The 27,525-nt window shown below is 39.1% G+C and overlaps 3 protein-coding genes and 1 pseudogene across 4 annotated transcripts; 2 read left to right on the top strand and 2 right to left on the bottom strand.

Moving 5' to 3' along the window:
• Positions 1–1,399: 1,399 nt before the first annotated feature.
• On the top strand, positions 1,400–1,965 carry LOC131336302 (glucan endo-1,3-beta-glucosidase, acidic-like). The gene has a single exon (XM_058372119.1). The coding sequence runs from the start codon at positions 1,615–1,617 to the stop codon at positions 1,948–1,950; it is 336 nt and encodes a 111-aa protein (XP_058228102.1). The 5' UTR covers positions 1,400–1,614; the 3' UTR covers positions 1,951–1,965.
• Positions 1,966–6,445: 4,480 nt separating this feature from the next.
• LOC131331311 (zinc finger BED domain-containing protein RICESLEEPER 3-like) lies at positions 6,446–9,182 on the bottom strand. The gene is made up of 5 exons (XM_058365199.1): positions 9,101–9,182; positions 8,225–8,408; positions 7,303–8,082; positions 6,768–6,836; positions 6,446–6,515 (listed from the first exon to the last, which is right to left on the bottom strand). The coding sequence occupies exons 1-5, from the start codon at positions 9,180–9,182 to the stop codon at positions 6,446–6,448; spliced, it is 1,185 nt and encodes a 394-aa protein (XP_058221182.1).
• Positions 9,183–17,832: 8,650 nt separating this feature from the next.
• Positions 17,833–20,118, top strand: LOC131331302 (glucan endo-1,3-beta-glucosidase-like; annotated as a pseudogene).
• A 2,530-nt stretch (positions 20,119–22,648) lies between these two features.
• LOC131335128 (zinc finger CCCH domain-containing protein 22-like) lies at positions 22,649–26,808 on the bottom strand. 2 transcript variants are annotated; one of them, XM_058370384.1, is made up of 9 exons: positions 25,725–26,808; positions 24,956–25,138; positions 24,670–24,849; positions 24,475–24,569; positions 24,114–24,383; positions 23,858–24,005; positions 23,249–23,461; positions 23,090–23,151; positions 22,649–22,968 (listed from the first exon to the last, which is right to left on the bottom strand). In XM_058370384.1, the coding sequence occupies exons 1-8, from the start codon at positions 26,663–26,665 to the stop codon at positions 23,142–23,144; spliced, it is 2,040 nt and encodes a 679-aa protein (XP_058226367.1). In that variant the 5' UTR covers positions 26,666–26,808; the 3' UTR covers positions 22,649–22,968; positions 23,090–23,141. The 2 variants fall into 2 exon arrangements, with proteins under 2 accessions (XP_058226367.1, XP_058226439.1); XM_058370456.1 differs by having other exon boundaries at positions 23,090–23,148.
• Positions 26,809–27,525: the final 717 nt, after the last annotated feature.

Here is a 27,525-nt window from a genome sequence, read left to right as displayed (position 1 = left end):
TCAAGAAAACAACATCATCACACTTTTAAAAGTTTAACATTTCAAAAATACCCTTGAGCATTTAAAGTGATCATTTCAAATCTACATACTTCAATTCTCTAAAAGATGGGTAAAATAAAAAAAATTAGCAGGCGTTATCCGTTTCACATTTGAAATGGATACTTCTATTTTGAGATAGCGAAAAATAGAAAGGTGAACACTTAAAAAGGAACGAATGAGATATCTATTAATTAAGATACCTGGAAAAAAAAAAACTTAAACCAAACGAAGTAGATCAAATAGAGAGTCCAAATTAACTCAAAGTAAAAACAAAAGAAAAAGGTTCTAATATGAGGCAACTTTTGAATTTTTGAAATAATATGTTCAAGAGGAGTATGTTCTCTTTCTGGAATCGATTTATCTTCTTCTTTTTTAATTTCGTTCAAACATTTGCATAAGGTGCCCTATCTTGACTGTTATCAAACTTAATCCTAATTTACATATCATTGCTTGATTTCTCTGGTTTATATATAGAGCAACGCTAGGAACACGAATTTATGTGTACAGATGAGAACGCAACCGGTGCAAATATTCTGTATCCGGACCTGTACACCTAAAGCTAGAAACAGATCGATTTCCTGAGTGATAAACCCACCAAATATATACTGGCTAAATTAAATCGATCGAATGCATGCAGATGCACAAGTAGGGGTGTGCTACGGAGGACTGGCCAACAATCTACCGTCCGATCAAGAAGTTGTTAACCTCTACAAATCCAACGGCATTCAAAGAATGAGAACGTACTCTCCAGTCCCACAAGCTCTCCAAGCCCTCAGGGGATCCAACATAGAATTGATACTTGACATCCCTAACAGCGATCTCGAGGGTCTCGCAACAACGCTCCCGCTGTAGCAAAGTGGGTCCAGGACAATGTCCTAAATTATTATCCAGACGTCAAGTTCCGAATCATATCCGTTGGGAATGAGATCAATCCCAGCGGCGGTGAAACGGCTCACCTTGCTCCATTTGTGCTCCTTGCCATGTCAAAGATCTACGATGCAATTGCCTCGGCTGGCTTGAAGGACCAAATCAAGGTTCTCTACTTGATATAACATTTTAACAATGCTAAGGGACACAAATATTCATACACGGATCCAATCTAACATGTGTTCAGAATCGTTTGGTGGATGTCCCACACAATGCATGTGGAACATCAAACACATCAAACTGTTTTGAATATATTTATGTCTGAACATGTATATCCGAAGTATTTCTTGAACCTTATCCTAAGATTTTTGTTGATTGCAAATCGATTTATGTGTTCCTCTCTCTGTATAGTAGACTCTAAATCATTCAATGTTTAAATCCCCAACAAGTTTCCACTGCAACAAACCCAGTACTCGTAAGCAACTCGTTCTCACCTAGTAAGGGCTCTTTCGATGGTACCTCAGGGTCATTCATGGGACCGATTATCAACTTCCTAAAGAACACCAACAACCCACTACTCTTTAACATATACCCCTACTTCTTTACATCGGTGATCCCCAAAACGTGCCTCTACCGTATGCCCTTTTCACAACAATAGGAGGCTTCCCACAGGACGGCCAGTTTCATTATAGGTACCTCTTCGATGCCATGTTGGACAACGCCTACTCTGCTGTAGAGAAGGCGGGCGGACCCAACGTGGAAATCGTGGTGTCAGATAGCGGATGGCCTTCTGCAGGCGGCCCTGATGCTTCGGTGGAGAATGCAGCGACTTATTATAGGAACCTTATCAATCATGTGGAAGGAGGAAGTGGGAGTCCAAAGAGGCCTAGGAAGGCTATTGAGACTTATTTGTTTGCCATGTTTGTTAAGAATCAAAAGACTGGAGTCGAGAGTGAGAAGCATTTGGGCTCTTCTCACCCACCAAACAGCCCAAATACCAGCTTTCTTTCAACTAAAGATATAGTTGTGAGTTTTATGCATTAAGAAAAGGATTGTGATTTTAGCACTCCAAAAATTGATGGAGGGGCTTCAAAACTGAACTGTGTTAATACACAAAACGACGTCGTTTTGGAGTCCTTCCACCAATTTTTAAAGTGCTAAAATCAAATTCCTTAAGAAAAAATGAGAAAAAATAAATAAGGAATAATGTCAGGGATAGGCCCCTACTTGTATTTAATTAATAAATAATGAAACCTAGGCTTCTATGGGCCTACTAAGGAAATAAGAGAGAGAGAACACTCAATGTCATGTATGTACTTTCTTGTGAAGATATCAAGTATTACTTCCTAATAGGAGAAACCTGTCTTTTACTATTCACACTCCTTTTATTTTCACTTGATGCATATGAGAGCTCATTTAGCGGTACAGTGGACTGAGAAGGGCTCTATTGTCTAAATTATCTTTCGTTGGAATGTCATCTTGTCAGCATTATGGCTTTAGTTTGAATTATATAAAAAATATAATATAATTTCGATTATAATGCTTTATGATTGAAATTTCCTTTTTGCTACCCAACCAATTAAAGAACAAAAAATAAGAATTGAAGAAGAAACGATGAACACCGAATATACGTGGAAAATTCTAAACGGGAAAAAAAAAATCACAGGAATGAATCAAGCACCATAAAAACCATTCTGTAGTTACAAGCAATCTTATCATATTATTTGAATCCTCAAAATCGCCCTAAGATCTACTTGTCGAATCCTTGTTCACCACACCCAATACTTGATTGCCACCGTCTTGAATCTTCAAGCCTTCCGAATATTCTTCCAAAAATCCACCCGAACCAACTCTGAATATATTGGGATGACGTTATGAATACCTCTTGGAGTTAGACTGAAGCTTAATCATTCCAATGATTGAATGGATACCCCAAGATGCAAAGCTATAGCCACTGTGTGCCTTTTCTCTTCCAAAACGTGTGTTTTGTGGCTGCGCTCTTTTTTCTCTATAAAGAACGTTTTGGGGCTGTTAAATATAAAGCTCTCTCGTTAGGTCATATAAATTTATAAGCATCCAATAACATAGTTCTTGGTGCTTAAAGTCTGTTAGTTTACTGCTTTTATTTAGAAAAAAATGCCGTTAGGTGATATTGCAAGTAAATTAGTTTATTTAGTTTTGTAGGTAAATCGTTGAATAAAGCATGATTTTGAAGCTTGGAACAAGCATGGAGGTGTGCAAAACCTAAGGTTGTGAAGAACGAAACCGCCAAAGCCCAGAAACAAAGTTACGAAGAGCCGTCAGGTGGTCTAGGCCGGTCTAAGGTTGAACATGATTTAATTTGGAGTCTTTTTTAATTCAGGCAAAGAAATTTAAAAGAATGCCACCGATTGTGGCAAACTAAGACATGGAACTAAACTCTGCGCTATAAAAATAGGGGAAAACCCTATTATTTACACGTTGTTCTTTGAGAAAATTACATATATACTACTATGGAAAAACTACAGTTAAAGATTTGATCCTCTGGAATTAGTCGAGATGTACTCCGGAATTATCAAAAACGTATCGACGTTAATGTTATAAGAGTCCTACACTTGGCACAAGTCCTTTATGCGCTATAAATTTTGACACTAAAAATAATAATTCTGACCTTATGATCGCCCCAATCAAAATAGAATTTTCCTTTGTTTAGAAAAGACGTGTGCGCAAACAATTGTTGCAGAATAACCGGATGAATTTTAGATTTTTCATGGATTACCGAAACGAGACCATAGTATGTTTATCAATGACGTGTAAATTTTATTCTTAATGGCGTTAAATAATTAACGACCTACATTATGCCAGGATCTAGAACTATCATGATTATCACAGTACAATCATTAAGCGAAAACTTAAGGAATCAAGAACGGCGCTGTACCCAGATCCATTTATGCGGAACTTAAGAGATCCGGTAAGTGATTGAAGCAACAATAATTTTGCTAGAGCATTAAGCCCTAGGTAGAAAACAGATTTCTCTCCCTTGCCTTTATTTCTAGTTGTTTAGTATCACACGTTAAGTTGATGGAACCCTAAATGCTCTTTTATAGGCAAAGAGAGGACCGGTTTCCTTCATGAACATTACACTCACTTCCCATCAAAGTAGAGTCTATTTAGGAAACAATTTCTCTATTTGACCAATAAAATAAAATAAGATATAGAGAATCCTATTAAACTCATAATCAATATGTGCCATATAAAATATGTGAGCCACCACAATGGCAAAATTAAAATTTAGTCTTACATTCTCCCACTTGGCCCATATAATAACTTAAGCAGAGTTTAACAAGGTAAACATAAGGCGCGGCGCGCCATAAGTCCATATCAAAACCTTCTTAATTTGGTTTACTATTATTAAACAACCCACTAATGCGAGTCATGGCGGTTCTACATCACAATGACGTAGTCCCTTCCATGTACCACAACAATAGCAAACTATTTAACATAGTCTTTAGGTGAGAAGCATTTTCATAAGGTCCAATGATAATGTCTTTTGTCAAAGACTATTCCTGTAAAAATTCATCAGTCATATACATGTACGTACACTGTTCAATTAGCATAGTTCTTAAATGTCTTTGCACTAACCGCTTCATAAGTGGATCTACAATCATAAGCTATGCACTTTTGTCTTTAGTGACACTTTTGTTTCTGAAATTTTTCTTAAAGAAGAAAATAATTGCGGAAACATAAGCTCTTAGCAACTTGGTAATGGTGTCGACAACCTCAAGTCCTATGATAAATTTCCCAACTGCTATTCACGAAGTATGGCCTCAAAGCATGCCACAATTCAACTAACATAATGGATGAAGTAATGATAGCTACTTTAAAACTTTTGCTTGCTCCTCCACATAATAGGAACAACTAATCAAAAGTAGACAATCTACTATCAAAACTTCAAGCAAAATCTGAATCTGAGTAGCTAATAAACTCAAGATCGCTAGATTTCCTTAATGTGAGCATATAACCTTTAGTTTAAAAGTTCATGAGAAAAACTTTTTAAGTGCAAATAACATAAATATCACTACAGCACGCAAAATGCCGTCAACATACATGTCAAAAACATAAACTTACTCCCACTGTTCTTTGGATATATACACCAATTAATAGTGTTTTTCTTTAATTCCAAAGAAACCAATGGTATCAGCTAACATAAGGAACCAATGGCAGGGAGTTTGTTTACATCCAAAAGTTGACTTCTCAAGTTTGCAGCAAAGTGCTCTTTTACTTTAGTTGAGAAAACTTCAGGTTGATTTATATAGACTCCATCATCTAAACTCTCATTCATAAGGTTATTTTCATGTCCAAATATAACTCTAACTCATAAATACCTTTCAGCACCACGATAATTTTCTACGAGTTCTTCTCGGATACTAGAGAGAATGGCTCTTTAGAATTATACCTTTTTTCTGAGTGTAACCAATAGCCACAAGTTTGACTTTATATCGTTCATTGGTTCAACTCATCATTCATGACATCAATCCATTTAATAGAAAATTATCACTTTACGAGGCTTATGAAAACAAAATCGGATCAAAAGTACACATTCCTGTAAACAAATCAAATAATCATTCAAATAGCAAATCTCATGTGGGTTCGAGATATTCTTAATGCTATCTTCTGTGATTGTTCTACAATTTCTTCATTAGGTGTCAATCTCCATAACTCATTTTGGAGCAATTAATAACTTACTTTTTATTCTAAAACATTATGTTGTTTAACAACGGTAAGAACAACATCATTCTAAGTTACAGATAAAGAACTTATACCATAACTTTTGAATAACCACGTTACATGGTTTATCACTCCCACTTAGGGTTGTCCATTGGCCAGGTTTGGTCGGGTTCCGACATTTGTCAGATTGGTGAAACGTCCACCCCAACCGACCGAACTTCTGGTTAGGTTCGGACGTGTTTGCAGTCGGATGGATTTGATCAGGTTCGGTCGGATCTGCGGGTTGGGCCGTTTCAATGGGCCTATTATTTTTTGGGCCTTATTCATTTTTCTAGGTTGTTTTTTCCCATTTCTTTAAATATTTTGGGCTGTTAATCTCCTAATTTTGCAAGTTTCATAGCAGGCCACAAGGCCCAATTCCCTTATTAACCTTTGGGCTTCCACCAAGCCATATCAAAAAAAAGTTCATTAATTATATTGGGCCAAATGGCTCAATGCCTATTGCCCAATTTTCCAGCAATCTATCATTCATCATCAGCAAAAAAAAATTTAAACATTTCTAGCAGTACAACTAAAAAATTTCCAGTCCACTACACTACTAGTACTAACATCCAAGCAACTAAGCAAGATTAAGCCCAAAAAAACAGACCAAACACAACCACATAGCAAAAAAAAAAACAGACCAAACACACGGCACACCGCCACACATCAATGACCAGCCTCTCTCCTACCTTGTTTTTTCAATAGCCATACAACTACAACCAACCAAACACACCAATGCCCATCGCCCAATTTTCCAGCAATCTATCATTCATCATCAGCAAAAGAAAATTTAGACATTTTCAGCATTGCAAGCAAGAGATTTCCAGTCCACTACACTACTAGTACTGACATCCAAGCAACTAAGCAAGATTAATCCAAAAATAAAACAGACCAGACCAGACACAACCACATAGCAAAAAAAAATAAACCAAACACACGGCACACCGCCACACACCAGTGACCAACCTCTCTCCTACCCTGTTTTTTCAGCAGCCATACAACTACAACATGTCATAACATTTCCAGTCCACTACTGTCAACTAGGCAAGTAATTAGAAGTTCAAAGTGATTAAAACTACAAGTCCATAATAATTTAAAGCAACCAAACAAACAAGTCCATAATAAAATAAACTAGTCTAATGTCCATAGTGCTCTCAATCCCATGTCTAAACTGACCAAACCTGTTACATAGAAAGAAAAATTAGAAGAGAATTGAAAACTTCAAAGATTACAAAATAACATAATGATAAATGTTTTACCAAGGTCCAATGTCCAAAGGCCCATCACTCAATCCCTAGGAACTTGCCTTGCATCATCAGTTGATTCAGTTTGTAAGAGTTCTGGAAAAAAAAAACACTTAATTCAATACAATACTAAGAAAAAACTAAATAGTAAGTTGACTAGATCAATTAAATTAAATTACCTCATTCAAGATCTTCAACTTTATCCATAGACTGTCAAAGAGAGATTGGAACTGTGCTTAGAAGCTAATTTTGTGTGCATACAAAAGTCTCGACCATTGACGGTAAGAGTGAACTTCGAAATAGATCAAGTACTCGACCACCCGTATTAAAGGCCAACTCAAAAGCAACGGTAGATACAGACATAGCTAATACATCACGCGCTATTTTTAACAAGATTGGATACCTGTTGGAATTGTTCTTCCACCATACCAAGATATCAAAATACGGATTGTCCCCACGTTCACACAAATCCCCCAAGTACTTGTCTACCTCCAAGGAACAAACACTAGAATACTCATCCTCCAAGTAAGTGTCAAATTCGCTAGCTAAATTCAAGCAACAATCACAATCCTCATTCTCCTCCATTACTCTCGGCATTGGACTTACACTAGGCACATTTTGTCTAATTTCACCCTCTTTTTCATAAGAATCATACAACTTGTTCAAAACATCCTTCACTTGTTTCTCCATTTTCTCACCCACCGGCTTCCCTTTGGATCTTGTATAGCAAAATTTCACCAACCTTAATTTAAACCGGGGATCAAGTGTCACCGCCACATAAAGTAGGGGATTGAATTTCTCTACATCCCCCCAATACGTCTCAAATTTTCTTTTCATTTCAATTGTCATTTTAGACATAAAAAGATCTCTGTTGAGGATTGATTCATCTATACGGGTTTCAACCTCAAACAACTCATGAAAGAATATATTGGATGTGACGAAAAGAGAAGCTAAAAATTTATTGGTTGCATCACAGAAAAGTTTCAAGAACGTAACAAACAACATACACTTCTTCCAATCAAGCTTGTTTGGGACAGTTGCTTGTCTTGGAGTTGGGACCCTATGGCTATGGCTCCCACCTTGGTCACCCTCCAATGACAAATCCTCATCGCCTTCTTTTATGCCAAAGAATTTTATGAAACTACTATCTTCCTCCCCCAATCTTTGGAATGCCTTCCCCAAACTTGATGGCTACTTCTAACATTAAGTAAGTGGAATTCCACTGAATACACACATTAAGACACATAGTTTGTTTCGATTTAATTTTCTCCTTCTCCACACACTTCTTGAAAGTCTCCATTCTTTGTGGAGAAAATCTCACATACCTCACAACATCACGAACACGCAGAATAGATTCACTCATATCTTTCAACCTCTCAACGACAATAAGATTCAAAATGTGTGCACAACATCGCATATGCATATATTCATGCCCCAAGACAGTCATTTTCCAATCCATTGTTTTCCTTTTCAAGTACTCAATAGCCGTGGCGTTCAAACTTACATTATCTACCGTCATTGTAAAAATACTATCAACATTTCACTCAAGCAATAATGACTCAATTTTATTTCCAATTGTAGCTCCCTTATGATCTTCAATTTGACAAAGTTTAAGATTCTCTTTTGCAACTTCCAATCATCATCAATGAAGTGTGCAGTGAGACACATATAATTAAGGTTTTGAATTGATGTCCATGCTCGTAGTCTTTAATTGCAACAACCTTTCTAGTAATCGTTTAGCGAGAAGGGACCGGTGCGAACTTTGGTTGCATGACGTTACAAAACTTTCTGAATCCAATCCCCTCAACGAACCTAAACGGTAGTTCATCAATAATCACCATTTCTGCAAGAGCTCTCTTATACTCATCAAAAGAAAATACACTTGTCACAACGTCAACACCCCCCTCTCATTGGGTTTGCATGAAAGATTTTGTTATCCATGTTGGTTTCCAAGAAGATGTAACGGGCAAACGGGGATGTGAGCTTTCAAATTACTAATGCCATATTTTTTACTATCAGCCGCATATCTTTTCTTGCAATACTTACACTCACCCCGTGTTTCATTGCCCTCTTTTATTTGTTCGAAGTGATCCCAGGCAGGAGATCTATATCGCTCTTTTTTGGGTTGGGGCCTCTAGGCAATGGTCGAAGCTTTCTTTTCATTCGTTTTTTCCCAACTTTATCTACTTGATCTAATGTACGATTTTCAACATTAACAACATCAGCAACAGTAGATAGAACAAGATTACCATTACCTTCAAGTTCAAGTTCTTCAATATACATCATCCTCAGGTTCCCCACCAAGCGAGAAATCAAAAACTGGATCCATCACCTACGACAAACAAGTGCGACGATCAGATGGTTTTCAATCAGTTAAAATTTCAAACGAACTTGAATAATTCATTACTCTCTCATTTCGCAGACATATAATATGCGCAACTAAATTTTATAGATGCAATATAAATCTAATTAGGAAAAAATTAAGGTTGGCCAGTTGTCAAAACATCACAGTATGTTCTCCTCCCTCCACAAGAACACACACACACAGAGACAGGTTCTCTCAGATCAAAGATGAACCCCATCAAAATCTAGCAACAAATTACAAAACCCTTGCAACGAAAACCACCCCTTAACCACCACTGCCGCCACCACTCACTTCTAGAGAGAGAGAGAGACTGAGAGAGAGAGAGACGTACCAGATTTAGGCTTCAATCAGCTGTGAACGGGAACGAGAGAGTGGACTATGGAGAATCTGGACATCCGATCGATCTCTGGCCAGTCTGGTCGCTGGTCAGTGGTCGCAGACGATGCAGAGAACGAGAGTTACAAAAGAGTGAGGTGGGGCTGGCCGGCTCGATGGGGGTGGGGTGGGGGGGTGCCAGGGTGGGGCGGAGACCGAAGACTGGAGAGAACGAACCCTAAATGGCTAAATGAGTAAGTTAAGAGTATTTATATCGTGTGTTCTTCGGTCGGGTTGGGTGACCCGACATTACTAATTCTTCACCCAAAACCCGACCAACAACTTATCGGGTCTCAAAAAACCAATTCGAACCCGACCGAATGTTCTGTTTGAAACTGTCTGGGGCTGACTTTTCGGGTCGGATCAGGTGCCTGGACAGCCCTACTCCCACTGACTTCACCATTCTTAAAGAATCTGAATGACTGATTTCTATAACTATCGCACTATAGTAGTAAAATCCATACCCTTTGAATTTTTTCAGAGCAACTAAGATCACCAAACTCGTTCAAAAAATTCAAATTCATTTTATGTGAATAAAAATTCTATCCTCTGCTGGACAACCTTAAACATTCAAGTATCCTAAGTTCGGTTTCCTTCCTATGCACAATTCAAAAAAGTATTTGAAACTGCCTTACGAGAAACCTAATTCACGTAAATGCAGCAAGCTTAAAAGTATCTATCCACCACATACTAGGTATTTTGGAGTTACAAACATACTTGTAACCATGTCTAATAAAGTACGATTATGCTACTACATTTTGCTGTGTTGAACAAACCTTCCAAAAATATTTATCACCCATGTCATACATTGTGATTTTTACATTATTTTCTATTTGCCCTTTCTATCTCAATAATGTACACCTTTAGAGCATTCATTGATTGAGATCTTTAATGCAATAGAAAAGTTAAAACGACCGAAAAAGTCATCATTAGGTGATAAATAGGTCACTTCATCAAAAGACTTAAAGATCCATGTCTATATGAACCATTTTAAGAAGCTCATTATTTGTTGTGACTTACTTCCTTATGTATATGGTTTGTTTGTACTTAATGCAAATCACACAAATAAAAGATTAAAAAAAATTGTCATATATTAATCTCTCAATACGTTTCAGTCATTCATGTCACAAGATGAAGTAATTTTCATTCACGAGACTACTAACCAAACTAACATTATGATGCAGCATAAAGAGAGTTCTCAATAAAATTGTCATCAAACTTTAGTTCATTCAAAACATAATAAAATACCATAACACAATAACTAGTATTTTTCAATCACCATAAATTTTAGTTTCGAAACTTATCAAAATCTAGTTTGGACTAGAGAAACTAAATTTATAAACATTCTAGAAATAGAAAATGATGATCAATTCTTAAATAGCAAACGATACGTCACAAAGCCCTTTCAATAAAAACTGTAATACAATTCTTTAGAACTCAATGGGCTTATTGCTTGCTGCCACAACCTCGCCTTCAAATAGAAGGTTGAGAAAACCCCAAACGTAGGGCAAGATCGTCGGTAGCATAATAAATCGGTAAGACCGGAATCGTACCACAGGGAATCAAAGATAGCTCAATCAGATTGTAGGTATTGTAAGGTGGATTTCAGCAATTAAGACGACCAACTTGATTTTACTTTAAATGGTGGAAATGATAATGAAAAAAACTAGAAATGAACTTTATAAACTAAAAGAGGCAAGTCTAGGGATTGTCTATCCCTTGACAAAGGCCGTTCCTGGTTCTTAATTATAACTCAAGTAAGAGTCACGACCGTGTGCTCATGCTCGGCAGATTTAACTGTAACGACTACGTTTATTAAAAGATGTAATTAAACAGAATTAAACTAACCTATTTTTGCTAATGCATCTAACACATAGGAGGCCACGAGCCCTCGATATGCCGCTTGACTAAACGACATACTAAGGAGTTAACACCCCTCACTTAGACCAAAATGGCTAGGTTAGTTCGATTCCGAAAATCATGATTTTAAGTCCTCGGAAAAGATTATCCCGAGACTTACCCGACTACTCACTCATAGCTAAAGCACAAAAGAAAGCATAAAAACGAGACATGATTTTTAACCGATGAAAACGAAAACAAATTTGATATTAAGGAAGATCCAAGCTGTAGCTACAACTTTAATACTTGGAAGATTAACAAACAACTTAAACTTACCAAGGTTCTTGAAGGAAATGACTTAAAAGCTTGAAAAGAGCTTTAATGGAGAAAAAACTAAAATTAATAATGTGTTAGGTAGGTGAGAAGAGAGATGGAGTCCCTATTTATACAAAGTGGTTCTTCTCTCTCATCAAATATCTAAAAACATACTAGAAAAGGAAAACATTTCATAAGTGGAAAGTCCAAAACGCAGCAAATATCTGGCCGAAAGCTCATAGTATCGATACTTGTTATGGAGTGTATCGATACCACACAGCTAAGCTGAAATGACCATTGTCCCCGAAAAGCTCAGGTATCGATACGGCCTTAATCCGTATCGACACATCATTCGCTGCCTTCCCAGTAAGCCAATGCGAATCGATAAGGCTTGAGGCTGTATCGATACGGGGAGACTAACTCCAGGTCTTCAGGCCAACCCTCAAATCTTGGTAGCTAATGGTCCCGGAGTCACCCGCGCCTCACGCCTTCGCTCTTGGGTCTTCATAGCAGAAGTTTCACTTGGCCCGGATACTTGAACTCTCTTGGGGGTTAGCCTCGTGCTCAAAATACGCCTTTTCAGGACGTTTTACCTGTAACACTAAACAAACTACCTGTGGGCAGCGTGCCCTTGGAATTTTCAGATTCCAAAACGCAAGGGGCCCGGGTCGAGGGAGCGCGAGCGGGGAAGCAAGCGCTCGCAAAATACAGAGTCGCCACTCGGGTTTGAAGGTCTGACACCCAAGGAACCGTATTTCGAAGCACTTGTCGCGCTGTTTGATTTGAAAAAGTTAAGGAACCAGTCCGTCATAACCATATCTGGGTTCGGGAGCCAGGTTACAAGAGGGGAAGGGTTTTATGGCACCCCTCTCGCCCAATCCGGAGATCGGTCTCTACTTAGGCATTTGCGAAAGATGTTTGTTTGCGATTCTGTTTGATTAATCAATTTTTAGCCAATTAGGGCAGGGGAACAGTTAATCGGGGATTTAAAACTGTAACATGTTTGCAAGATGTGAGTGATAGCATGGATGAACAGTTAGTATAGGATGAGAACAGACTGCTGCGGGAGTTTAAACAAACAGGGAGGCCCCTGTTTTGGAGTGACATGCGTAGGAAGAAACTAGTATGCATTGAACAAGTCACTGCATGCTGTTTACGCCTGCGCGCACAACTCCAAGACACGCGCGCGCCGGTGAGCTCAAACCCACAGCACTTATTCTCAAACCATCTGGGCTCTGGAAGGACCAGTGCACACCCAGGACAAACCACGCAGTTCGTATAGCAGCATAATATACAGTTTAAAGGTTGTAAAGCCCTACAAATTAATAAAACACCCCATAAATAGTGTGGAGCAAAATAATGGCCTAAAACTAAGCTACCCGTGCAAGGCCGCTCACTGGTCAGAGGCATACTATCGCGCGACAGAGCCAGTCTGGGGCGCGAGTATGCGCCCTGGCGCTCTGTCGCGCGACGGAGTGAGTCTGGCGCGCGAGGATGCGCCCTGGTGCACAGTCGCGCGATGGAGCTAGTCTGGCGCGCGATGGTGCGCCCTGGCGCGGACCAGTGTTTGGTTTACACATTTCTGGGTTCTGGGACAGGTCCAGAATGATCCCAGGGGTACTCCAAAACAGAAGACATGCAAATTGAACTACGGCTAGCAATTTCTAACAAAGGAAAGCAGTAAACTGGTTATTAACATGCTCAACAGAGTGATCTATACACAAAATAAAGCATAAAACAGTAGGACACCAATCCCCACGTGGTCCATCGCGTACAGCACCGGAGTGTGGCGCGAGAGAGTGGGACCATCGCGCGCTGGTTCCTACCATGACGGTTTTTGAAACCTTGCCAGCTTTAGGACCAGGACTGGTATTGATTACCAGCCTTGGCCCTGCCGGCCCCCCTCAAGGATCAGAACAGAAAACAGAACAAAGGTAAGCTATACCTTCGGTTTTGAGTTTGAAAGGTGTTTGAACTTTGATGTTTGAAGGCTTGATTGAGGAGTTTGAGTGGTAGAAGCAAAGAACAAGCTTTGTTCTTGGATGGTTGAAGTGTGAAAATGGAGGATTGTGAGTTTGGAAGAAAAGCACTAGAGCTTGTGCTTAGCCTTTCAATTTTTGGAACCCAAGGTGTATGGATCTTCTAGCCCTTCATGTATCAATTTGTTGAACCCTTTTAATGGAAGAAGAATGGGAGTATTTATAGGGATGGATGGTGATAAATCTGGTTGGTGCAAGGAGAGGAGTTCAGCCAGTCCACGAGGCTGGCTGAGGTTTGCTTGGTGGCTAAGCATCCCAGCTGATAAAGGTGATGGGGACAGCTTTGACCATCGCGCGATGGAGTCAGTCTGGCGCGCGATGGTCAACGATCAAGCTTTGACTGTTGACCACCACCTGGTAGTTTGACCATCGCGCGATGGTTTCAGTCCGTCGCGCGATGGTGCGCCCCGGCGCGCGATGGTTGCGCCTTGGCGCGGGATGGTGCGCCCTGGCGCGCATCAGTAGAGTTTTTGGTTTTTTTGAAGTGGCTTAGGCTAGGTTAGGTTCAAGGGTTTTGCAAACACTTAAAGCTCAAACACTCGACATTTCCGGGGTGTTCTTGATCCGTTTCATCATCGGGGAATCAAATACCGTAAGTAAACTAATCTGGAAGCCAGATTGGGGTGTCTACACTACCTTACGAGTAATATCGAATAAAAACGAAGAATTATAAATAAAGACGCTACAAACTAGAGGACTTAAGCACCACGATCATACAATCTTAGGTGCTTATCACTTATATTTTCAATAACTTCAAATCTCTCTGCATCTTGGTTTATAAACATAAGTAGTAGCTCATAATCAAATCACTTTATAACTGAGGGACTAAAATTAGCTAGGTATGATTTGAAATATATAACACTAGTACCTACTTTCCCCTTTCGAATCACTTCCTCCGTTTATGACAAACTTTCTGATAATGTCTCAACTATTTACAGAGGTGAGATATATCATTATCCTTTTATTCTTTCGAGTCTAAGATTCTTAGTAGACTCATTAACACCAGATGGTGCTAACTTGATGTCCCTTTTAGGCTTTCTCTACTTTAATTCTCAAGTACTTTAGTTGAGTAGGCCAAATATAACATCAATGGCATCCTCAAGCATTCTAAGCACAATAAATATAATCGTGCTCACCTTAAACATTCACACAAACATAAAGCTTAGTCTATCACATTTCATTCACACTTTACCAAAATAAAAATAAAAATTATTTCACAACTCTCAAATTGAAAAACGAATAGAAGAATTTCTCAAGAACTAAAATACTTTATCAAGATCTAGTTTAAAAAGAAACTAATCTTGTCCTTGTCAATATGTGAAAGTCAATCATTTAAATTGAAACAAAATAGACTAAGCATGTGAATGCGAAACAAATATATTGACAATACACACATAACATATGCTTACTACAATAATGCTTTGAGTAATCAATAAGTTGACAAAATAAATTTTGTCCAAACAGTAATAAATAGTGCAACGGTGATCTGCCTTTGAGTTCATCTAATGTTACACTATTAACAGTTATGGTGATTCCCTGTTACCAATAGGTCTAATCGATAAAGATTCACAATTAAGTAGGTTTGTTAATTTTGAGTATCCAAATCCAATCTCAATTATGAATACTTATAAATTATCCTATTCTCATTCACTAATCACTTAGAAGTGGTTCACCTTTGGGCCTACCTAATATCCATGCAACTAGAGAATTGCGATTTGCAAAGTCATTATGCTTAACACTTAGGAATGAAAATAAGTTTCATATATAACTTGATATTTATGAGTCATTCCAGTTGAGCTACTTTGGTGACTACCAAACCATATCGTAATATAAATATCAAATAAAATAAATGTTAAGTCTCAATAATTTAATTGAAATCTTGAAACATTCTAGTTAGGCCACTTTGGTGACTACCAAACCACATCTTAAAATAGATTTCAATTAAGACAATGACTTTTGCACTAACATTAGGTGATTGAAACAAAAATATCATTATTTTAACACCTGATCATAATAGGTATTAAATTTCATAATTTGATTAACATTTATTGACATGCCAGTTCGATTGTCTTTGCGTCTGCCAGACCGTATCATTACATAGAGTCAAATCAAAATAGTGACATTTTCATAGACATTAGGTGAATCTTAGATTATTCACAATTACATAATATGATTTGATATCTATGAGTCATTATGATCGGGTCACTTTGGTGACTACTAAATCTTCCATATTATACTCAAATCAGTAACTTTCTTTATGGACATAAGGCGAATGACGAAGTATTCACAAATAAAACTGAAATTCGACGATTCTACGAACCATTATGATTGGATCACTTTGGTGACTACCAAATCGACCATAATGTAGATTATCCGTCGAAACAATAATTTTTGCACATAACCATTAGGTGGTGAATAAAAAACAAATTACCACAAGTGCATGAGCAGTCCGATTGTACATAATGGACAGATCATACCATGAGCAGTCGTGTCATGTGCTCACACAAAAATCAATTTTCTTAAGTGGGTTTATAGCCAAATCTGGAAAGCAGGGAATTAGGGTTCCACAAAACCATTCTTATGAGGAGACTATGTATCCATCATCCATATGTACATACAAGTGATCGAATCATCATAGCATCATCATGAAATTCATTATAACATGTCATGCATCGACTATATCATCATAGTAAAATACACTTAACCTACACAACATTAATTGATACACACAACATTAATTGATACCCCTCGAAATGTATATTATTCATAATATGCGGTGGCTGGGACGTGTCCTAGCCTCCCGAAGAGCAGCATCAAAATTCTTTTACGATGCTGGTTCAGAATTGACCGCAACATAAAACCGAACATTCAAGTATTTATTCGTTAGTGGAAAATCATGCATGATGTCCACAAACCTGATAGCTTTGATACCACATGTAAATTATATTCTTAATGGCGTTAAATAATTAACGATCTACGTACGTTATGCCAGGATCTAGAACTATCATGATTATCGCAGGAGAATCATTAAGCGGAAACTTAAGGAATCAAGAACGGCGGCGTACCCGGATCCATTTATGCGGAACTTGAGAGATCCGGTAAGTTTTTGAAGCGACAATAATTTTGCTATAGTATTAAGCCCTAGGTGGAAAACGGGTTTCTCTCCTTTGCCTTTCTTTCTAACTGTTTAGTATCACACGTTAAGTTGATGGAACCTTAAATGCTCTTTTATAGGCAGAGAGAGGACCAGTTTCCTTCATGAACATTATACTCGCTTCCCATCAAAGTAGAGTCTATTTAGGAAACAATTTCTCTATTTGACCAATAAAATAAAATAAGATACGGAGAATCCTATTAAACTCATAATCAATATATGTCATATAAAATATGTGTACCACCACAATGACTAAATTAAAATTTAGTCTTACAAGACGAGCATGTGATTTGCCTAGAATGAATGGCCTCGGCTCAACTACATCATCATTCGTAAACAAAAAAAAAAAAATTGCTTAATTCGCCTGTATAAAAGGGAGGTGACATTATAGTGTAATATTGCTTTTACATGATCACTTACATACAACTTTTGAACTAGAGATTAGATACTTCTAGTCTTAGCTTGGTAGTTGATCCTTTTCCTCTTCTAAATGGCTGTTTTTCATGCAACAATATTGTTCTACAACCCTTTCCCTTTCCTCGTTTCTCTGTTGCTTCTTGTGCTACTTCTGCCTAATCTTCACATGATAGCAGCTCTCTCTCTCTCTCTCTCTCTCTCTCTCTCTCTCTCTCTCTCTCTCTCTCTCTCTCTCATTTGGTATCCTTGGGGTCAAAACCAGCGACGGAGGTAGAGAAGGTCTAATGGTTAGGACTGTACCCCAGACTGTGGTGCTGTAGTGCACCCCCCGCACTACACGTGTAGGGGTCTAATGGTCGGCAATGGACAGTTCGAATTTTAATCTGAACAATGGACGGCTCAGATTAAATCTAAGTCGTTCGTGCCTAGATGGACGGCCGGATCGACCGCACTACACAGTGCAGTGTGGCTGATGCACTACAGCTTTTCTCATTCCAACCTGAGAACTTGTATTGTAAGGGTGCACTACACAGCATCTCACCTGTCCATCTCAATAAACAAAATTCATTGTACTAATACTCTGTCTTGTTTTAGGTATCCATTTAAAATTTAAGTAACTTTTTAAGAAAACATAATCACACTTTGAAAAGTTGACTTTTCAAAAATACCCTTGAGCATTTAAAGTGATCATTTGAAATCTACATACTTCAATTCTCTAAAAGAAGGGTAAAATAAAAAATTTAACAGGCATTACCCGTTTCACATTTGAAATGGATACTTTTATTTTGAGACAGCGAAAATTTTCAGAGGGTGAACACTTAAAAGGAACGAATGAAATATCTATTACCAAAAGAAGCATATCAAATACAGAGTCCAAATTAACTTTTAAAAAAAAAAAAAAAAGGTCTAATATGAGTTAACTTTTGAATTTTTGTAATAATATGTTCAATACGAGTAAGTTCTCTTTTTGGAATCGATTTATCTTTCTTTTTTTTTAAAATTTTGTTCAAACATTTGCATAAAGAGCCCTATCTTGAATGACAGTATCAAACTTAATCCGAATTTACATATAATTTTGTGTTTGTCATTTGTTCTACTTCGTTTGGCTTGATTGATAATACGAGTATAACTCTCATTTCATGAATCTTTGTCATCGATCTCGACCGAATACGTGAGTAACGTATATCTAGTGTCGTGCTCCCTCCGTATCACACTGATACTCACTGACACACTCTCGCGTTGATTCTGGGCTGAAACACACATTGAGCCCACGCATAACATAAGTGGTGTACGTAAATTGGGTATATATGTAGTAGTTTTCTTCCTTGACAAAAAGAGGCAGGAGTAGTATAATTTTCTTTAGGACAAGTGATCATCTCTCGTCCCATTTTGTGATTTGAGGATCCAATTTGGACTTTTTGGATCCTTCTCAATTCCATTTTGATGATCGAAATCATTCATTTACCTGATTTCGCAAGTAGACAAAAATCAATTATTTTGAAAAACATGTTGCTCATTCAAATGCAGGTGGTGCTCAAGTAAGGGCGCGCAACGGGCAACTGGGCAACAATCTACCGTCCAATCAAGAAGTAGTTCAACTCTACAAATCCAATGGCATTCAAAGGATGCGAATGTATGCTCCCAACCCACAAGCTCTCCAAGCCCTCAGGGGATCCGGCATTGAACTAGTACTTGACGTCCTCGCTATCGACGCTCCCGCTGCAGCAGAGTGGGTCCGGTACAATGTCCACAACTATTATCCGGACGTCAAGTTCCGGATCATAGCAGTAGGGAATGAGGTCAATCCCAACCACAGTCAACCCACGGCTCACCTTGCTCCGTTTGTGCTCCTTGCAATGTCAAAGATCTACAATGCCATTGCCTCAGCCGGATTAAAGGACGAAATCAAGGTTTTGTTCCAAATTTTTTAAAAAAAAATTCACACTAATTTGTGGAACTAAGTGAGATCTATCTGTTATCATCTCATAGTAAATTTCATGATTCATACAGGTTAATTGCTTGTTTTTACATTTACTTTAATTGCTTATCAACTTTTGACAACGTTAGTACATGTTAATGAAAATGGTTTTCTTTCTTTTTTTTTGATGGAAAATGATCTAAATGAATGTCTAAATTCCCAACATAACAGGTCTCAACTGCAACCTACTCAGCACTCCTAAGCCACTCGTACCCTCCTTGGCGTGGCTCTTTCGAAGGCGCATCAAGGTCATTCATGGGACCGATCATCGGCTTCCTAAGGAACACCAACAACCCGTTGCTAGTCAACATATACCCCTACTTCGCCCACATCAACAATCCCCCCATCACGTTCCTCTTCCCTACGCCATGTTCACCGCCCCAAGAGTTGTCGTTCGAGATGGTCCATTTCATTACAAGAACATTTTCGATGCCATGTTGGACGCTACCTACTCTGCCCTCGAGAAGGCGGGTGGACCCAAAGCGGAAATCGTGGTGTCAAAGAGCGGATGGCCCTCCGCGGGCGGCCCTGCGGCTTCGATGGAGAACGCAGGGACTTATTACAGGAATCTTATCAATCACGTGAAAGGCGGGAGTCCAAAGACGCCTGGGAGGGCTATTGAGACCTATTTGTTTGCCATGTTTGATGAGAATCAGAAGACTGGAGCACAAAGTGAGAAGCACTTTGGGTTTTTCTCACCCAACAAGCAGCCCAAATACCAGCTTTCTTTCAATTAAGTTTCGACAATTAAGAACAGTATGAAATGATGTGAAGGGGAAGGCCTACTTTTATCTCATGAATAAAGAATCCTAGGCTTGTGTGTGCCTAAGTACAAAGGAAATAAGAGATTGAAATATCTTCTTTTTTTGACTACTGATTACCAGAACTAGTAGGGGCCTCAAGAAGCTTTTGATATGGGGTGACCGACTCCACAGCCACAGGACCATTCGAGGCTTTGCCCAATCCATGCTAGTTTGTCCCAGATTTAAACCGCACTCCCAATCGCCATCAATGGACGGTAAGATTGTTCACTGAACTTAGTGTAGAGGGTAAAAATTGGGCCGAACCAAGATATCTGTCCTGAGCAGATTAGATATAGCCACAAATGTCCCTACTCTCTCCGGCCCCATTTCTCAATCCCTTACAACAAAAATTGTCTTGGTTCAAAAGTAATTGAAACGTTATCCTTCTCTTTTGAAATTAATTCCTAGCAATAAAAAAATAACAATAATAATAATAATAATAATAGCACTACTGTTTCTAAAAGAGAGGACAAAAAACTACCTCAAAATATGACTAATGCAGCAATAATGTTCCCTTGATAAGTTGAAAGGCCCAAAAGGAACAAATGAAGGGAGCATTTTTCTTGCATGCCAAAATGTACCAATTTCCACATTTTATCATGCTATTGCTCGACCTTCGAAAAAACCAAAAAATTAAAAACCGACAGAGAATCAGTTGGATCGACAGGATCCCTCCAGAGGGACCAAGCTCCCATCCAGTGTTGTTAGTTGTTACCCTCCATTCCAGCCCAGAATTGGAGCTTTAAGTGTGAGAACCCCAAAAAGGTCCCACATCCGCAAAAATGCTTTATATGTGTACTATTCATTTAAGGTTAATTTTTTGAGCCACGTGGTAAGGCTAAGGGTTAGTGAGGATCGTTACGGTTAGTATCAAAGCACAACCTTAGTCTACATAATGAGAGCCACCTCTAAAATCTATTACGAGCCTAATGATGTGTTGTACAGAACTAAGATTGATAGGCCAATGCAACGAGGGCCTTACATCATAAAGTAGGAAAATTGTGAGCACCCCAATAATGTCTCACATCGGGAAAAATAGGAAGCATCAAGTGCTTTATATGCTGCACCAACTACTATTAACTTGAAGCTAACCTTTTCTTTTTTCTTTTTTTTATCAAAACCTGAAGTTAACCTTTTGATTCACATAATAGTTAACGTTTTGATTCACATTATTAGGCTAAGAGTTGACAAGTCAATTGGCGCGGGTCATTGGCACATAACAATGATTGTATTCGTTTAATTTTTAAACTTCATTGAGTAAAATAGACGTCTGAAAAATTAGCTTGGTTTAATAGCCATATGAAAACGAAGCAGTTTTGTGCAAGGAGAAAATGGGGGATATAAGTTTAAAATCACATTTTCTCATGCCATTTTTCGTCACATAAATCTGTTTTGATCATATATCTACCAAAGTTTGCACAAGTTAGTTTTTCGTGTCGTGTGCACATACTTCTCGATGAACTCTACAAAAATGAACAATTCTGATCATTATTGTGGGCCCAAACTGGACCGGAAACTGGACAAAACTGGAGGGCAACAACATTGGATGGGGAGCTTAGTTCTCTGGTCCCCTCGAGAGACTTCAGAGAGGAGGGAAACCCAACAAACCCCCATTACTATTTTAACATAATTGTACTAAAAAACTACTCAAAGGCCACACCACTCTGATACTTTATTTCTGCTTGGCCACAGCAGCATTGGTCTAAGTGAAATTTTAAACACAAATGGAGGACAAACAAAAAAAATCCTAGTGAAAGGGAGCACATGTACCACTAGCAATCTAGCATATAATAAAAGCCAAACCAAAACACAAGGGGCAGCAATACCCATAAAACAAAAGGCCAAAGCCCTTGTATTATACAACTGTACATTTAACTGACTGAGGCCATGGGGACTGAAAGTGAAAGGAGTGTTTTGGTACTCTCGTACCATTCAAAATTGTGTCAGCACCCCATGTGAGTGTGGCCCTCTTCCTTTCATGTCCACCTAAAAGAAACCACAAAATGAGACAAAAGAGTCCTCTAAAGTAACCTTTAATCACTGGAAAAGAACCACCCTTTTCTTTCTCCCCTATTTTCTTTTCATCTCTCTCCAGAATTTCCTTTATTTTTTACCTCAGTGCTCATCCACTGGATCACAGATGCCTTATTATTATTATTAAAAGCCATTGAAAAAAGAGAAAAAGAGTAACAGAAAGACCAGCTTTCAGCCACCACCTCAGTATTTACAGTACTTACCCTTTTTGTGTTGCTTATCAGCATAGTAGTATACTTCTTTTTCAGCTCCTTTGAACTCTATATGGGTCTGCTTTCTGAAAACAAATCTCTCCTCTCTACCACATTTTCTTAGGGGTAATCTCTACCCCTCAACAGAAACATCAGTTCTATCTAACTTTTCTCTCCTTGATTTTTTTCCTCCCTTCTCACTTACAGCACAAAAATATAAGTGGGGTAACAAAAGGTAGTACTGATAAACAAGGTAATCAACAATATATTAGAAAGTAACTCTACTAGCTCTTTGTTATGCTACTGTTCTGGTGTGGTCCAGCACACAACTACAGAGAGGGTACAAAAGTAAAGAAACGGAGACCCCACTCTCATCAATTAGTTCATCTGTCCTTTATGTATGCATTATATGTATAGTTGTAAGTAGTATGGTATTGATGATGACAGTAATCTTGAGGAGATCTTCCTTACAGATCTTTTTGTTGTGGGTATGGTTTTTTGGCTATACAGCTAGAGGACTTTTTCTTCCTTGTATATGCCCCTACTCAAACCTTCCTTTCTGCACAGATGAACGAAAAAAGCAAAACATTAGCAATGATCCATACAACTAGAAATTCAACAAACTTTCGGAAATTGTGGCAACATGATTGACGAAATGCAACATTGATGGTCTCTCTTACCAAAGCTAAGTCAATCCCTCCATGCTGCCCATGGTCCCCTCTATCACCTATTTCAATGGCTTCTAGCCCAAAAGGAGACTTTGTAAAATAACAACTCAAATTGGAATAAACTAGAACCTTAGTTATGGCATATAAAAAAAGAAAGGACCAGCAAAATACCTCGGCATTTGGAAGTAACAAGATTTTAGAGAAGCCATAGTGAGGGTAGAAGTGGAGGGAAGCATTGGGATGGTGTTAGATGAAGTAGTAGTAGTTGTTATAACTGAGGAGTTATCATCAGCGTCTGGCAAACCAGTAGAGAAGATAGAACTGTGGTCACCAGCTGATTTCGTAGGAGAAGCAAAGAGGTTATCCGGTAGGATATGCTCTAAACTGCTCTCACGACAAAAACAAAAAAATTAGCAGACGGAGGTGGGAAAAAAACAATGCGAAACAATCCAAAGACAAGCAAAAGGAAGAACCGAATATAAAAAACAATATAGAGCTGAAATACTAAAAATTCTAAGCAAATAGAGCTTGCAGTATGAGGGTGTTTGCGAAAGCCTCAGAAGAAGAAACAGTGCCAGCATGTTTGCCAAAGTTTCTGCTCCTACTTTCGCTTTGGGGCCAAAAACAATTTTTACAGTTGCTTAAAAACTGATTCAGAAAAATATCATTTTAATGCTTTTGGATTCTGATTTACAGAAACAACACTTGCTAAATCCAAAGTTTTGACAAACACCCTGGAGTCGTTAACCCCCCCTTTAGTGAGAAATTATAGCTTTATACCTCTCATGGAAATCATCATTGTCAAGGCCATTGCTGTCGCTGGATTCAAGGCCATTGACGTCATCACAAGCTTCTTTTACTTCTTGCTGATGATCAGTAGCAACAGTTAGAGAGTTGGCTGCAGCTGGGCTACTGTTTTTCTCAGCAACTAGAGAATAAAAGGGAAAAAAGAAGAATAACAGATCAACCTCCTGAAAACAGAAAAGATCTAATAAAACTAACAAAATGTGAAAGGACAGTTTCTTATTAGTTCAACCTTCTGAGACATCCTGATTGACCCCATCTGACCGAAGCACAAGACTCTGATTGATATCGAGGCGAGATTGCGGAGGAGAGGGAATGGGAATGCCGGAAGCCATGTTTGGCTGTAATTGATGACTGAGGTTGTGGTGATGATTCCTCAAGTCCATAAGTTGCAAATGCATCAACCTTCTTCCCTGGAGTTCAATGGCTTGCTGCAATTCAGCCTGTTCTTCCATTTTTCTCCTCAAAATCATCTCTTTTGTATTGTATAACATAGTTGCTCCTGCATAAAGTAAGAATATGAGCTTGAATACACAAGATTAGACAATGCACGTGGAAAAGAAAAAAAGAAGAAATCTTCTTTCTTTCTTTACCAATGTGATCAAAGGGCTGCTCTCCAGAGTCGAGCCCAGGTGGACTTAAACACGATGAAAATTCTCCTCTGTCCAACGGATACTGCTGATGCTTCCTGAAAATTATTCGATCAGAAACGCATCCTCAATGCACGAAAGTGAGCAATAGAACTGAAACTAAACCAAGAATAAGAGAAAAATGTAGAAAGTCTCTACCTCTCTGGGACTTTCCCCTTCTCCTTGTAAGGCTTAACAAGCACGCGAGAATCACAAACAAAATGAGGGTTCCCTTTGGCCAAAATCATCTTCACAGTCTCCGGGTAAACGAACGTGACAAACCCAAACATACGCTTCTGCTGGTATGGAATCCTTACATCCTGAACTGGTCCAAACTTGCTTCAAATTTTTCAAATCAACAAAACAAAAACATCCTTAGCAAATTACTCAAAATTTCATTCTCAACTCTTTTAAGAGATTGTCGAGCAACAAAACAATCAATTACCTAAAGTAATTCGAGACATCTTCTTCCTTAAACGTACTATCCGCTGGAAACGTTAAGTAAATCTGTCTAGAGCTAGAGTTTCCATTTCCTCCGAAACCCATTGCCAAAAAATCGTTTCTTTCAGGCCGGCATCGCCCGAACTTGTGAAATTCTTCCCCAATCATCAATGCCGCTGCCGCAGATCTACAATGCAGCATAATGCCGTAAAGAAAACCACAATAATCAATCAAAAACCCAACATTTCAACATCTACACAAAGTTTTGGCCTACAATTTCGTTGGTCCCCTTTAGTCCATGTCATCTTTACTTACATAGATACATAAATATTCAAGACAACGCCAAGAACACCATCCAAAAAGGAACAATATCAAAAAAATAAAACAAAACCAAAACACGCTCAAAACCAGTGAAAATGTACTCCATAATAAAACAACTAGAGCAAAAATAGGTAATTTCCCCTCGACTAATCTTGGGGACCAATCCCACCACCCACTTGCGGGATCACAATTAAAGCCCTAGCAAAGCCCGGTATCTTCCCCTTTCATTAGCAAAAAACCCAGAACCAAAACTACTCAAAAACAGTGGAAAATGCACTCCTGAATCAAAAATCGTTCCTCTCTCAAAATCTGTGAAAATGTACTCCATAATAAAATAATTAGAGGGTAAATAGGTAACTTCCCCTTTCAGTAGCGTAAAAAACAGAACCAAAACTACTCAAAAGCAGCGAAAAATGGACTCCAAACACAAACACTGAATCAAAAAGGTATACCTTGGAGAGTCAAAGTTCATGCCTTTATACGGGAAAGCACCACCACCACCGGCCATGAGCTGAGAAGCCGCAGCAGCGTACCTCTGCTGCTGAATCGCCTTCATCCTCAGCAACTCATCAAACCCATCAATCTTCCCGGGCGAACAAGACCCACCACCACCAATGGGAGCAGCATCGTTAATAAACTCACCACCAAATCCACCGTGCAAAAACTTGCAACTGTCCCCGTTCTTACAAAACCCTCGAGCAAAGTACATACACGGCCTCCACCCACCCCCCACCAGCCCACCCCCTCCCTCTTCAAACCCACCGCTCAGAAACTCATCATTCACAGAATAACTCCTCCTATGAAAATGCCCGTGCGGGGCATTGTTGTTGTTAGTACCGTACGGTAACAGCATTGAGTCGCTGCGCCCGCTGGGGCTCATCACGGGGTCCATAAAGTCGAGGCTCTTCGACGCGGCGTCGTCGAGGAACGAGAGGTTCTGTTGTTGGTCGTGGTTGTATAGCACGGGGAGAGAGAGTGAGGAACTAATCGGCAACGGGTTATTCGTAGTTGATCCATTGACGACGGCGGCGTAGGAGAGGGAAGAAGAAGGGGAGGGTCTAGGGCTGGGGCTGTTGAATCCGGAGACGGACCAAGGGGAGGAAGGGGAAGGCGAGGAAGAAGAGGAAGGGTTTATGTGGAAGCCATTGTTGTTCGGGATGATGATTCGGGGGCGGGTCGGGGGCGCGGACGAGATGTTCGACGAAAGCCCCAGGTGGGACTTGGCTTGGTTTATGAGGGAGAGCAGGAGGGTTTCGGGTCCGCAGGCCAAGCGGATCATTTCTTTCTCTCCGGGGTCTTGTATGAAGATGAAGCCCATGATTTTTGAGGCGTTTTCGGGATCTAAGGTTTGGATTCTGGAGAATACAGTCTTCGTTGCTTCGCTTGAATCCATGGTGATGAGAGAGAGAGAGAGAGAAGAGAGAGAGGGAGAGGGAGTAGGGTTTTTAATATTGCGTGCAAAACCTTTTGATTGAGGGGAGAGAGGGCGAGAGAGTGAGAGTGAAGAAGGAAAGGCAGGGAGGGATAAGAAAGGTTCTATTATTATTTAGGGGAATTATTAGGTGGGTACTTATATATTTGTGTATAAAACTTCCTTTGGCTCACGTTCCTCTCGTCTCCGATTACTGGGAAAAATTACAAACTTTGTGGGCAATTTTTTTTTAACAGAATTTCTAGGTCAATTTACGTACAACTTGACCAATTTTGAAATCTAAAGTTAAGAATCGGGTAAATTCTCCAATGACTCCAAGAAACTGAAATATTTGGACACCGCGGCCTTGTGGGCATTTCCCGACGTAACGAGCTCGAGAGTCAATTATGAGTACTGCTATGAGTATCGACGGCCGCGCTAGGCCGTCTCCGGCCATCGGACGGCCGATCCGAGCCGTCCAAAAATTCTTTAAAAAAAAACTGAGAGGACCTACGTAAGAATCAACGGCATCTAATGTGTAGGGTGTTTGATCTAAACACTTTATTTTTCGTGTATATATAAGGTGTTTAGATCAAGCACCCTACACATATCGGATGCCATTGATTCTCGCTTAAGCCCCCTCGGTTTTTTTTTTAGAATTTTTGGACGGCTCAGATCGACTGTCTGGTGACCGAAGACGGCCCGGGGCGGCCTTCGGTACGGTTTCCCTACGGAAACCATCGGTACCTATATCATTTTCGGTCAATTATTTATATAACTAACCTGAATTGTGAGTTGTAAAAATAGATTTTTTATTATAATAAGAATTCGTAAAAACAACT

This window comes from Rhododendron vialii, chromosome 1a, assembly GCF_030253575.1.
Source record: "Rhododendron vialii isolate Sample 1 chromosome 1a, ASM3025357v1".
Classification (NCBI taxonomy): domain Eukaryota; kingdom Viridiplantae; phylum Streptophyta; class Magnoliopsida; order Ericales; family Ericaceae; genus Rhododendron; species Rhododendron vialii.
Note: the sequence above shows the minus strand (reverse complement) of the source record. Positions and strands in the feature narration are given on the sequence as shown.